Source organism: Micropterus dolomieu, linkage group LG05, assembly GCF_021292245.1.
Source record: "Micropterus dolomieu isolate WLL.071019.BEF.003 ecotype Adirondacks linkage group LG05, ASM2129224v1, whole genome shotgun sequence".
NCBI classification, from domain to species: Eukaryota; Metazoa; Chordata; class Actinopteri; order Centrarchiformes; family Centrarchidae; genus Micropterus; species Micropterus dolomieu.
Genome location: NC_060154.1, coordinates 15,962,334 through 15,976,259, shown reverse-complemented (window position 1 = coordinate 15,976,259; position 13,926 = coordinate 15,962,334). Strand labels below are relative to the sequence as shown.

Sequence of the window (13,926 nt, the reverse complement as noted above, 5' to 3'; positions counted from 1 at the left end):
GGATTCTTACTGATTGTATGGGGTGGACAGGTGTCTTTATGCAGCTAACGACCTCAAACAGGTGCATCTAATTTAGGATAATAAATGGAGTGGAGGTGGACATTTTGAAGGCAGACTAACAGGTCTTTGAGAGTCAGAATTCTAGCTGATAGACAGGTGTTCAAATACTTATTTGCAGCTGTATCATACAAATAAATAGTTAAAAAATCATACATTGTGATTTCTGGATTTTTTTTTAGATTATGTCTCACAGTGGACATGCACCTACGATGACAATTTCAGACCCCTCCATGATTTCTAAGTGGGAGAACTTGCAAAATAGCAGGGTGTTCAAATACTTATTTTCCTCACTGTATTTGGATTTTGGACTGTTGGTCAGACAAAACAAGACATTTGAAGATGTCACCTTGGTCTGTGGGGAATTATAATGGGCATTTGATCTGCATATTAATCAGTAATGAAAATAACCATTAGTTAGCCCTACACATAATACCCCAGATCATATGGATCTCTCAATTTAAGCCTCCAAGTTTTAAATTCTTTTCCTTCTTTTTTTCCTCATTTTCAAGAGGAGGGTGATGTCAAATCATCTTAAAATCACCAGGCCATTATTAAAGTTGAAATGTGCAAATGGAGATGGCCATAAATGGCAGAATCAATATGTGGGCAATATGTGGTCTCAGTGCCGAGCACTAATGCGCCCTGACCTCTAAATTGTGACCTTTGCATATCTAATCCTCTCATTATGTTCATCCTTTCCCCTAATCCCTCCGTCCCTCGCTCTTGTCCGTCTGTCCAGGTATCTGTTGCCAGTGACCTCCCAGTTTATCATGAAGTGGCCTTCGTCCAGCTTTGGCCGCATCTCCTCGGCCGTGCCACGCTCACGCAGCCTTTTCGCCGCCAGGATGGGCCACTTCTGAGGTCACCGTGGCAACCCTGGCTTCTGACACCTCGCCTTTTGACCTCAACACCCCCCCTCCCCTGACTCTCACCCAGCCAAACTCCGATCTCAGCAAGTCCGGTATGGATCTGAATTTGGGGCAGCTCTGGACACGGGATGGAGCCTAAACCTCAGCCAAATCCCACTGTGGAAGACCAACAAAGAAAGGCCGGGTGATATGGGATTACTTAAGGGCCTTGTTCAGTTTAGACCTGCCCAGACCAGCAGACCACCGGTATCCTTGATCCCTACCCTTAGCCCCAGTAACACCAGACAATGGGTTTACCCCTCTTTTCTCATTGTAATTGCTGTATTATACCTACTCACTGTACAGTTACAAGTCATGGTACTGTAAAAGGAAAGAATAACAAATACTAAACAATGCAAGGATGATTTATTTATGTACTACTATAAGTTATTTTGTAAGGTAGTCAATGAATGCAGTGAATGCTGATGCAGAATGCAGATACGGAATGAGCTCAGCAAAAATATCCCTTGTATGAGAAAGTGGATGTAAAAAAACAACAAAAAGCTTATTTTTCCTGGCTGTAATCAGTTATTTTATTCCTGAATTCAATTTATTTCATAACTTATATCAGATGCTTTATGTTTACAGATGTTTTAACAGTCACTTTATGTTGTAGTTTTACAGAAGAGAAGTGGTGCCCAGAGAACTCAAAATAACATCTGAATGCTAATGCTTCATGTTTTACCTGTGTGATATTAAGTGCAGACCTATTAAGCAACACAGTGTTTAGAATGTCAGTGTAGTAAAGCCAAGCTTCTTTGCCTCTTAGAGAACGAGCTGACTTTGACACCACAGCGTAAAGAGCCAAACTTAAGTCTCAGAGAGCACCCAGTTCCTAATATGCACTTTGTCACAGAAAGAGAAAGTGGGTGCACATTACAGTAGTGTTTGCATGCTTAGACTTTAGTCCCCCACCCAGATTTTAGTGGTTAGACTGAGGAGCTGCGTTTGGAATATACTTGAAGTTTTGTGTTGTCATTAATCATTGTGTCTTTGTATCGGCTGCACTGAGAAGACGACACTTCGTTCGTAGATTTGTCACCTCGATTACGGGTGTGTTCAGGATAATGAGGATGTGTTGAATCGCTTAGAGATTGTGCAACATGTTGAATGACTCGACTCATCAGCTTAAATGTACTGCAACGGTGGTGGCTTGCCGAGGACAAGCAGCTGCAGCCTTTTTTCCCCTGCCCTCCGCACTGAAGGTACCAGTGCCAGGGATATCACGGATGTGCCAATAATAAGCGCATCTACTTCATGTGTTGGGTTTTATTTAAGGTTAATATGTCATAAAACTACTGTTAGTTACAGTATTAAATGTTGATAGGGAGAAAGGCAGTGTTATATGTTTAGTAGTTTACTTGGCTCTGTGTATTACCCCATGAGATGATACATTGACGTTTATAAGATGGTAGTCTGTCAGCAGACTGTACCAGTAGTGCATTTTATAACATTAAGTCTGACTGTGCTAAATCTGCTCAAACTGAATTCTCCCCATACACTCAATTCACAATGCCAAATATTTTTATTTTGCCTGATTTTATTTATTTAAGAGTAGGACTTTTTCATTGGAGGTATGAGATTTTTAATTTTACATAGCAATAAAATGTTTAAACAAACACAGTTGCTCTTTTTGTCATTTGTTTTCTTAACATAGAAAGCAGTGGTCCACAAACTCATATTTAAATGAATAATAATAGATCATTTTGTGGCAGACACATGGATAAGACTTCACTAAGACTAAGAAAATTACAGAAAGAGAGTTACAGAAAAGAGAACGTATGAGAGAGAAGAAGAAAAATAAAACTTTATTTGGTCTGTATTTTATTGTTGTGGTTACATACTAAATAAAGTACAGACATTCTCTATAATGGGCAGCTGATAGTGTAGAGAGACAGGATACACAGAGAGAGGGGTATGACATGCAACAAAGGCTGTGTCAAGAATCAATGTATTGTGTGTAACAGATAATGATGTAGCACAGACTGAGCCACGTTCAACGTGATTACTGCAATCTACACTGAACAAAATTCTAAACACTCACAATTCTGCCCCCATTCATCATGAGCTGAACTAAAGGTCTAAGACTTTCTCTATGTACACAAAAGGCCTATTTCTCTAAAATATTGTTCCCAAATCTGTTAAAATCTGTGTTAGTGAGCACTTCTCCTTTGCCGACATAATCCATCCACCGCACAGGTGTGGCATATTAAGATGCTGATCAGACAGCATGGGTATTGCACAGGTGTGCCGTAGGCTGGCCACAATAAAAGGCCACTCGAAAAGCTCAGTTGCAGTTCAGTTCCATCACACAGCACAATGCCACATATGTCGCAAGTTTGAAGGGAGCGTGCAACTGGCATGCTGACTGCAGGAATGTCCACCAGAGCTGTTGCCCATGAATTTGAATGTTCATTTCTCTACCATAAGCCATCCCCAAAGGAGTTTCAGAGAATTTGGCAGTACATCCAACCGGCCTCACAACCGCAGACCATGTGTAACCACACCCGCACGATTGGCCTTTTATTGTGGCCAGCCTAAGGCACACCTGTTCAATAGCCATGCTGTCTGATCAGCATCTTGATACCACACCTGTGAGGTGGATGGATTATCTCCGCAAAGGAGAAGTGCTCACTAACACAGATTGACAGATTTGTGAACAATATTTGAGAGAAATAGGCCTTGCGTACACAGAAAAGTCTTAGATCTTTGAGTTCAGTTCATGATGAATGGGGGCAAAAACAGTGTTGAAAAAAGTGTTGCGTTTATAATTTTGTTCAGTGTATAATAGTCTAAAATTATAGAATTATTATACAGCTTTTTTGATTAGCAAAGTTCTGAGGCCCAGTACCCGTCTAGAGATTGGGAACCTCATTTCTTGACTTCAAAATGCAGATAGTTACATTACAATTCAGCAAGTAGCTCCTTGATGGGGCAACTTCAATATTTTCATACTTTTTAAACAATTAATTACCTGAGATAGTATCAATGGAAGTATGAGGTGTGAAACAAATAAATGGACAGAATCAAGCGGAACTAATTCTAAACATTGAATTGAAGTTGTGTGGAACTCTAAATGGGTTTTTAAAACTTCCTGTCCACATGATATCCATTACGTGAGTAGTTTTCGGGCTATGTGGGTCAGCCTCCGAACGATATCGCATTTCACACCAGATGCCCCTGTGGGCAGGTGACACTCCTGAACTGTCACTCGCCTCAGAAATGAGTGTATACCCAGTAGCCCTTGCTTGTTCTTTCTTGACCTGAAAGCTGGCCCTGCACGGATGTGTGTGTGCACACGCCTATGCTCAAGAAGAGCGAAGTGAGTTTTATTTAGACCTGCAACAGCAGCATGGCGTCCAGGTTCTTCTGACCTTTCCACCCCCCCTTCCTCTCTCCCTCGCTCTTTCTGTCAGCAGAAGAGGTGCAGGGCGTGACCTTGAGGCTCTCTGGCCGCGGCCGAGCAGAGGCTGACAGTCTGGCGCTGCGACCCCGGCGTGCTGTCCAAAAATATCTCCCCCCCAGCAACGGGACTGCGCTGTACTGTCCTGACCTTTCCACTCATCACTCTCCTCGGCCCCATCCCTCCAATTGCTCTATCCCTTACTCCCCTACCTGTGCCTGGTCCAGGCAGCTTTGCAGCCAGTGTCCAGCTTTCTTTTTTAAACCAAACACCCACATGACCCAATTTCAGGGCTCTGAGCCGACCTCTCCGGCTTGGAGACTAAAAAAGCGACTGGGAGCTGTGTGAGGGGTGGATGGTTCAGATGAGATAAGGAAGCAGATGCACACACACATACACAAGCTCCTGCACAAACACAGATGGCCGAGCTTCAAAAATCTGCTTTTTTTGTGTGCTGCTCTTAATCCACTATTTTCAAATAACAGGGAGGGAAAAGAGCAGTGTGATTTGTTCTGTAATTACGACTGCCTGAGTGAGGTGTCCAGAGGCACGGCTGCCCTCCTTTTCCTTTCCAGTGAAGCTTTAAAAGTGGAGCTTGAAATGGTTTGTGAGCTTTTAAAATGACAAGTGACCTTTCTTATCAGACAAATTCTGCCTGTGTATGGAAAAGTGTGTGTGTGGATTATGTATCTCTCCTACCCCACTGTGTGTGTATAATGGCAGGATGTACTGTAGTGTATGTAGCATGTTCACATATGTTCACTGCTGTGTTTTATTAGTTTTTTAGGCCTCATACATGCCACTGTGTCCTGACATTTGTGTTTGTGTGTTTTATGCCTATTCTCAAAAGGGACACGTTCAATGACACCCGCTGCAATACATTATCTGTGGTGCCTCGTTTACAACATCTTTGCTCTCAGCAGGGGTCCTGCCTGTAACTGACACATAAACCAACAGATAAACACATGCACACGGAGGAGCCTGGATGGTCTTCACTCAGCGTGTCCCAGTGGCTCGGCTTATTTACTGTACACACATTTCTGTTTTTCTCGCAACACACTTGCATTTACTGAGCAAATTCTTGGACTAAAAGATATTTTCCCTAATGAGTGAACATTTCAGGCAGGGTGTCAAATGATTAAAGTGTCATTTCTGGTTGTTAATTCACATGGTGACCATGTATTTGATTTTAATTCTACTAGTAAGACTAAGAATAATCAGGGGATAAAGCTGTATTCAAATGTAGTTTTCTTACCGTTCATGCAGGCCTGAATTTAGACTTGTGCCGTAATGATGAATTCATTAGTAGATCATCAATAAATGAATCAAGAGCATTTTTTATTTACTTATACACTATGAAGGGGTGCCATGGTTTAAAAATGTTTAGGAACCATTGTAGTTAGACAAAAGAAGCAATTTAAAAAAGGTGTCATTGTAGGCTGTGGGGAGAATCTACAACTATTTCGATAATCAATTGAGCATTTTAGTCTTTTTTTTTTATTACATTCAAATATGGAAAATATTCATTTTGTCATATTTGAGAGTAGGCTGAATATCTTTGGCTTTTGGACTGTTTTTCATACCAAAGGGCTCTGGAAAATTATAATGTGCATTTTTCAATAGTATATGATATTTTATAGACAAACAAGCTTAATTAAGAAAATAATTGGCAGATTGACCAATAATGAAAAGATTAGGTTGTTGGAGAATAAGTTTCTGAAATACTTTCTTTGTCTGAAGACCATTTGAGGTCGTTCTCTGCAATATTTTTTATATTTGTGGTATGAAATTAAAAGTATGAGTCAAACATACAAGGCACAGCTGAAAAAAGTGCATATTTTTCTGGTGAAACATGTTAGTTGTGATCCACACCTGCATTGCAGTCATGGTGACAGCATTCTCTCATTGGCTTTACGCACATGCACACACACAAAAAACTGCTGGACATGGAGCTAATTCAAGGTGATGTGTGTTTATTCACTCAGAGGTCAGCTTGTTTTTGTCTTTCTTCAACAGCCACAAAAGGTGACATTAATCAACGAACTAATTAGGAAATGTTGGATCCTGTTTAATGAAAAAGAATAATCTTCCCTTTTTTCTTTCAAAACACACACACCAATCATTGTGTATCACTCTCCCTACCCTTGGTTTGCCCGTTTGAATTTTAATGGTGAGCTGGTGTTGGGGTTTGGTGTGTTTGAGTGCGAGTCCTCCAATGTTTTCTTCTTTGATCCACCCATCAGCTATCATGTTGTTTATTTCTTACCTCTATTTATCAGGGGAGGGGTTGTGCTGAGCATGCACGCTTTTCCAGCTCTGCTTTGTTTCACACTCACACATTAACACACTTTCACACCAGGGAGCTGCGCAGTGACCGCTGGCTGCTGTTGGCTGCGGAGCGGTCACCAGTGGGCAGCGAGTCACTCGTTCACCTTCCCTGCCAGGTTTTTATTTATTTACACACACAAACACACACACATACACTCTCGCAAAATTTAAACCAGTGACCTTCTGCCTATAAACCCACTTCACTAACCTTTATGGACCCTTTGGCCCTGGCCAGGCGTACTTCTGCACAGAGCTGCTGAATCAGACTGCACTGCACCACTTCCAAATGTTAACCTTGGTATCAACACTCAAGGAGTCTACTGTACTTTGTTCCAGCCACAGGGGGTTATAGATGAGCACTGTTCTGCATATGGCCATCATTCACAGCCCCGGGCTCCCCCTGAGTGTGTGTCTTGAGTGTGTGTAACAAATGGAGCCGAGCAGCAAAGGTATTAATGTGAAGGAATGAGCCCTGTGGTGGAAGTACAGCAGGAAGTCACTTTCCCTCCCATCTGGCCCCTAACAAGATGGAGAGGAGCAGGCAGGTGTGAGCGGTGGTCTGCACCTCCACTGGCTGGATTAGCACTTCTGATGGGAGAGAAGAGAGACGGACGATCCTCGGCGTCGGCTGTCATTCTCTCGCCTCTCTTCCCTCCTCGCCTCCTCTGTGATCACTGCTCTCTGTCCCTCACTCTGCAGAGAGTGAGAGAGGGGAGACTCAAAATGAGAATAAATGAGGTGTAGGGAAGGCGTTCGGGCAGTGTGCCTGTTTGTGTGTGTGTGTGTGTGCGCACGAAGCTGCCTTCTATCGTTTTCAGATCTCTTCCTCTGCTGCAGTGTCTAGCTGTAGAGCCAAAAGACCGTCCGGGGACTCTTCATCCACTTGCCGCTGAGCGCCCCAGGGGATGGATTGAGCCTTGCAGGCTGGGATATTATCAATACGGCCCCTCCAGGCAGCCTGGGAGACAGGAGACGGGGCCACTGACTCACTCTGCCTATTAGTCTACTGCTGAGCATCGGTGTTAGGGGGAACAGCTGGTTTGACTGGAGCCTCTGCCAACCAGTCCCTCATCTTTGCCTCATCCTTATCTTTTCAAAGTCTTTCTGAGTCACCTCGTGGCTCTGCCTCCGTCTCTCTTTTCTCTTTGTTTGTTTCCTTTTTCTTCAACCTCCAATTGACTGTCCCTCCTCTGGCCTTGCTGTCGCTCCCTCTCCATCTTCATAATCTTCACGCCATTATTCAGCTCTTTTCTTGTTCAACGACGGTGCCAAGGTGCGCCTACATTCGCAATGTGCTGCCCACTCCTGTAATTACACATGCCCTGCTCTTTTGAAGAGCTTTGTTTCATTGAGAATGCTTTTTGCACCTGTCTTATATGAGAGTCACTCCTCTGTATTTTAAATCTCCATCTCCGCTTTGTTTCTGAGTTGCTTGATATTCCATTTGTGTAATGAGGAGGCCGACCTTGTATTTGCATTTCAGAAAATTGTGAATAGTCGAAACCGTCCACGTGTGGAACAGAAGCCAAAGAACTCAACATGAGGTCTCTCTGAACAGTGGATTGCTGTGATTTTTTACTTTATTTTTTTACACACTCATTGTGAATTCACTACACTGCCTGTTCCAAAATCTTCAACAAAACAGGAAGATTCAGACCTAAATGTATGACCATGTATATTTCAGCAAACAGTAATATATAAAATATGAACCCATTGAAGTTTTAAGGGTAATAGATTCATCGCCCACTGAGACAGAGTCTAATGTTCAACCTTTGGTCATTTTTTTTAGCCTTCCCCCCTCGTTGCTGCCAACTACACCAATGCCAAATCATTCCCAATCTTCCCTTTAACCTTGATGATTCACAGCGACAGATCTCTGGCCGATCTGCTCTCAGCTCCTGCACGAAGGAAACTGGATAAACCCTCAACAAAAACCACAGCTCCAGTCTCTGGAGCCAGCAGCCATTTTGAATCCCTCTCAGATGGGTTAAACAGCCACGACCGTGACCTCATCTTTTTAAAAAACAAGAGGAATTTACAAATGGTGACCCTGCGAACCTCTCAAAACTAGAAGCTTTTTCCCCCTCCGACATCTGCAATCCTTTTTTTTTTTCTCCCCTTTCTGACTCCACTTCACGTGTCTGATTTTGTTCCATTTTGCCCAAGCCATTATCCTGCAACAATAAGCCGAACACAGGTCTCTGCTGTTAATGACCTCTCTGGCGATCCTTTGGGTGTCCAGGTCCACTCTAGTGAAGTGAAGACTGGGCTGTTAAATATCCCAGAGCGACTCACACAAAAAAACACCTCGTAAGTGCCAGAGTTTGATCCAAAAAAATCTAACACTAGTATATATGTCTACACTCGCATTCTGTGCCTTATTTGTTAGTTTGTGTAAATGCTAAATATTTTGTGTGAGCGCTTTGTGTACTCCTTTCACAGAGTGGACATGTTGCGGAAATTTTTTTTTTTTTTAACTGGAGAGACAAAACAGCATGATTTGGCAAGATTAGACTTCCCAGATTTAGTGAGAGATTTGTGTGTCAGATGTGATGTGTGTACATTTATGTTTTAAAGTGTTTATGTGTGTGCGCTTTCTGTGTGTATTGTGTATTTAGGCAAATCAGTATTTGTGTTTTACTGGCAATGTGGTAATTTTGCATGAATCACTTTAGTAAATATAGCTGTTATCGTGCTCCCATAAAGTCTCAGAGAGCCAGTCTTTTGAAGTTGACATTTTAAATATACTTACCCGCAGGAAGATGCGCACCACTCAAGGTCCCTCAAACTTGTTTCCTTTCCGAGGCGGTAAACTCGTGTCGCAGCTGCTCCAAATACTTTTGAAGTTAAGGTGGTGCATCAAAGTAGCTTACGTAAATGGATGACTAAAAAAACAAGCTTTTTTTTTCCAAATGTAAGGCTGACGTTAATTAGCCTAGGTACTCAATAGGAGCAAATTGTTCTAGAGTATCTGCAGCTTTTCAGCAACTGAACAAGCTCAGTTTTCGATAATTAGTGGAGCATTCTCACAGCCTCTGAAACTGGAAATAATTGGCTTCTCAGACTGCTGGCGTGTCTGCAGCTCTCAGTTTGTACAGCTTCATCCTTGAACCTGACGCCTTGCCTTCGCTACTTCACGCCAATGCTGATTGACATTATCACCATGAAACAGCATACACTTCAAACACCTAAAACGTTCATTACAATTTCAGAAACCTCAGAGACAATCATCCTTATGAAGACTTCTTATAATGTCAATCGCAAACAGATATAAAATCTAGTTTGTTTTTCTTGCTTGGTGGCTTTCTTTTGGTTTTATACCCAGCTGTGAAAACTAGTAAAGAGTACTTAAGTTCCTTTATACTTCAACACATCTGAGGAACATGTAACAGCTACAGTACCTTTTTACTTTACCATTTTAATACAAAACATATAATCAGCTTGTAAAATAATGCTGCACTGTTAAAATTAAAATACCCATTAGTCCTATAAAGTAGTTCAAGAGGGGCATACTACTTTGGGGTTGCTATGTCACACACTTTTTAATTAACGTAATGAACTGCCAAAGTAAACAGATTAAGATATAAGCACTACACACCACATCTTTACCTACTTTTGACTCTGATCTAACTACGTTACTTATACAGATCAATTATAAGATTGCGTCACAACCAGCATGTAGATTTAATAGTAGTTTAACTTTTGAAATCATGCAAAAAAAAAAAAAAAAAAAAAAAACCCAACGTAAAATACTGCGGTGGTTCTTCCGCACCAGAAAAGAAACCACACCAGAGTCAACCTGGAAGCAGACCCTCCTGCAGTCCCCGGGGTTCAGCTTCCACATCAGCCCCAACAAACTGCACTAACTAGGAAAACACACCAAGGTTTGTTTTAACCAAACAGGTTTGGTGTGAAAGCGCCCCTACATTTGATTGATAGTTAAAGTCAGACTATGTACCTTTTCAAAGAAGAAATAACACCACCACCTTTCTCTTACAAATGAAAAGCATAATTGAAGTAAAGGCTAGACGACTGGGTCAGAGCATCTCCACAACTGCAGCTCTTGTGGGGTGCTTCCGGTCTACAGCGGTCAGTACCTATCAAAAGTAAGGAAAAGCGTCGAACCAGAGGGTCATGGGCGACCAAGACTATGGTGCACGTTGGGAGCGAAGGCTGGCCTGTGTGGTCCAATCCAACAGACGAGCTACTGTAAGTCAAACTGCTCAAAAAGTCAATGCTGGTTCTGATAAAAAAGGCATCAGAACAAAAAGCGCATCACAGTTTGTTGCATATGGAGCCGCAGACCAGTTAGGGTGCCCATCTTGACCCCTGTCCACTGCCTAAAGCACCTTTTTTCTGCCGGTGGAGGCAGTGTGATACTTTGGGCAATGTTCTGTTGGGAAACCTTGGGTCCTGCCGTTCATGTGGATGCTACTTTGACACGTACCACCATTGTTGCAGACCATGTACGCCCTTTGATGGAAACTGTATTCTCGGATGGCAGCAGGATAATACGCCCTGCCACGAAGCAAAAATGGTTCAGGAATGGTTTGAGGAACACAATGACGAGTTCAAGGTGTTGACTTGGCCTCCAAATTCCCCAGATCTCAATCCAATCAACCATCTGTCGGATGTGCGGTCATAATGTTAAGGCTGATCGGTGTATAAAGACATTCACAGACACACAAATTAAACTGTTGATACTAACAAGCCCTTAATTCTTTTTAGTTAACGTCAACTCAAAGAAAATTAATTCATGAACTGTATTTTAAATTATTTTCATTGCCCCATCAAGGGTACTCATTGCACCTATCAGTATAATTACTTTAGCCAATCTTTTAAACAACATCAACAGTCAACAACACTGGAGCAGTGTGACTCTGCTAATTACAGTCCTGATGGACACAGGCTATATTTCAGCCTTCAAATGAACTGTCACACTCACAAATATTATAATTAAGATGATAAATTAAAAACATCGCTGTCTGAATATTTCAGACTAGTTAGCGCTAGAGCAGATCCAACACAAAGTATTAAAGGATAAGAATGGTCAGTCTATAATTTTCTTATTGTCTACAAAGACCAAAACCAACAAAGGTTTGGTCCTACAGGGGAAGGCAGCTTTATATGTATAGCGCATTTCATACACTTTAATTTAAAGTGCTTTACAGATTGTTAAAAAAATACATTAAAAGGTAAAAGTGCAAAAGCACAGATGACATACAAAAGATTAGTAGTACTAAAAGTAAACTAGTGCTGTCTAAATCTAGGTAAACAACGATAAGTAAACATACTCCCACTTTTAGCTGTGTATTGTGTGTACAGCCATATGTTCTTGAGTTTTTTTATCCTCCGTTCTTCCAGATTCAAACTCTTGATCTGATGTTTACATCATCTCACTAAGACGAGAATCATCCTACTCTTGGTCAAAATCATATGGGTCAGTTAATGTTTGAGAGACACTGGAGATGAGTATGTGTTTAAATCTTCTCAGTAATTCAGGAATCCACATGGACACGATGCCAGGCTAATGGGTAAGAGTGTCAGCAGCTACAGCCTGGGGCTCCTGCAGTGAGCCTCTATCAGCTGTAGGTGCAGATTTCCTGCGTCAGTCTTGTCACTGGAGAATGAATGAACGGATTAACAGCCTATTTCTGTTCTCTTTTGTCATCGCGGAATATATGCACTTGGGTTATCAGCTCTGCAGCTCTAGGAAGATACAGTCCCGGTTTGTGGAGCTTGCTGCATCAGAGAGACGACAACTAGTAGCATCTCCGCTGCAGTGCAGAGCTCCAAATGCAGACAAGTGTGCAAGGAGAAAAAACATGTAAAATGAGTGTTCCTTTGCTCTGCAACAATTTCAAAGGCCTCATGCAGATTTAAATGTTAGTGATCATCTGAGGCTTTCAGAGGCTTCAAACGCTCTTGATGGTGAAAGGCAAGAAGAGCATTGCCTTGAACCTTAAACTATGCTTTCAAATGTATGCAATAATGGATAATTAATTCCAATCCTCTGCTTTCTTTTTATGATTGTGAATGACCAAATGCACTCTGCAGTTTCACTATTTACTATAAGGAAAAGAAAAGACTAGGAGAAAGACACAGAGACAAATAGTTGGCTTTCTCTGACAGACAGACCGAGAGACAGATGGGAAGCAAAAAGATTTTTTTTGGGGGGGGGGGGGGGGGGGGGGGGGGGTAAACACACCACTACACAAGTAATAAGCATGACTAGTACCCCGATGATGATGCCAGCACCAGACTCTGAGTAAAAACCCCCACTTTAGTGTGTCATGTTTAAAAATCAAGTTGTCAATCCAAAGCCTGCGTATATCTCCATCGTCAAAACCAGAGCGAATCACTATCCTGGGCACCGGAGAACTTCTAACAACCCAACAGAGCTCCAACGGGCCAAAACTGTGCCGTGGTAAGGTCCCACCGCACTGAAACCACTTTCCTCGACGTGACAGGATTGTGATTTTCAACCAGCTGGATGACCACTGCCATGTGTCATGTTGTGTGTTTGCGTGTGTTGACGTGTAGCATCATGTACTGAGCATAATGCTGACTATCATATTGTTAGTCAAGCTGGGAAACACGATAAAATTTTGATAATGTTCTCTATTTCACAACATGGAAATTATTAATTATAATAATTTATTACCACTTTAGAGTTATGTTATGGGCATCAGTTTTAGTAGATCAAATTAGTGTAACCAAGGCAAATAGTGAGTGGTTCAAACCCCAAAATATCTAACAGTTGCCATAGGTTCCCCACAATTAAGATTCAGAGATATGGGTTTTGACTGGTCGGATGATTTTATAAACAATATTTAAAAATCAGGTTTTTGGGCAATTTTATTCATTACACAAGCTCAAACACAACAAGCAAGAAGTAGATGCCAATGCTGCCAGAAATGCTAAAGGGATAAAAGCCACCCGTTAAAAACACCTCCGCATCTACTGATGCCAGACATTCAGGGGGTTACCTGTGGGCCACCCGAGTGCCTTGACACCACTATACTCACACTGGTGCGCAGCCACCTAAACAAAGCAAGTCAAACACAAACCACACAATAAAACTAAGTTAAACATGCGCACACAGCTATCATACACACCACCACATGCAGTGAAGGGAAAAGGGGTTCCCAAGATCCACCACCCTGTCCGTCTGGGAGAACACTAAAAAGAAGGGGGGGGGGGGGGGGGGGGGGGGGGGAAAAAAGG

At 42.1% G+C, this 13,926-nt stretch overlaps 1 protein-coding gene across 5 annotated transcripts in view; it reads left to right on the top strand.

Moving 5' to 3' along the window:
* Positions 1-2,587, top strand: part of ttll7 (tubulin tyrosine ligase-like family, member 7) — a 69,029-nt gene extending 66,442 nt beyond the window's left edge. For 3 of the 5 annotated variants that reach the window (XM_046049771.1, XM_046049766.1, XM_046049772.1), the window contains one exon: positions 800-2,587. In XM_046049771.1, coding sequence (XP_045905727.1) covers positions 800-920 — 121 coding nt within the window. In that variant the 3' untranslated portion in view covers positions 921-2,587. The remainder of the gene's footprint in view (positions 1-799) is intronic. The other 2 variants (XM_046049767.1, XM_046049768.1) reach the window with 2 other exon arrangements.
* Positions 2,588-13,926: the final 11,339 nt, after the last annotated feature.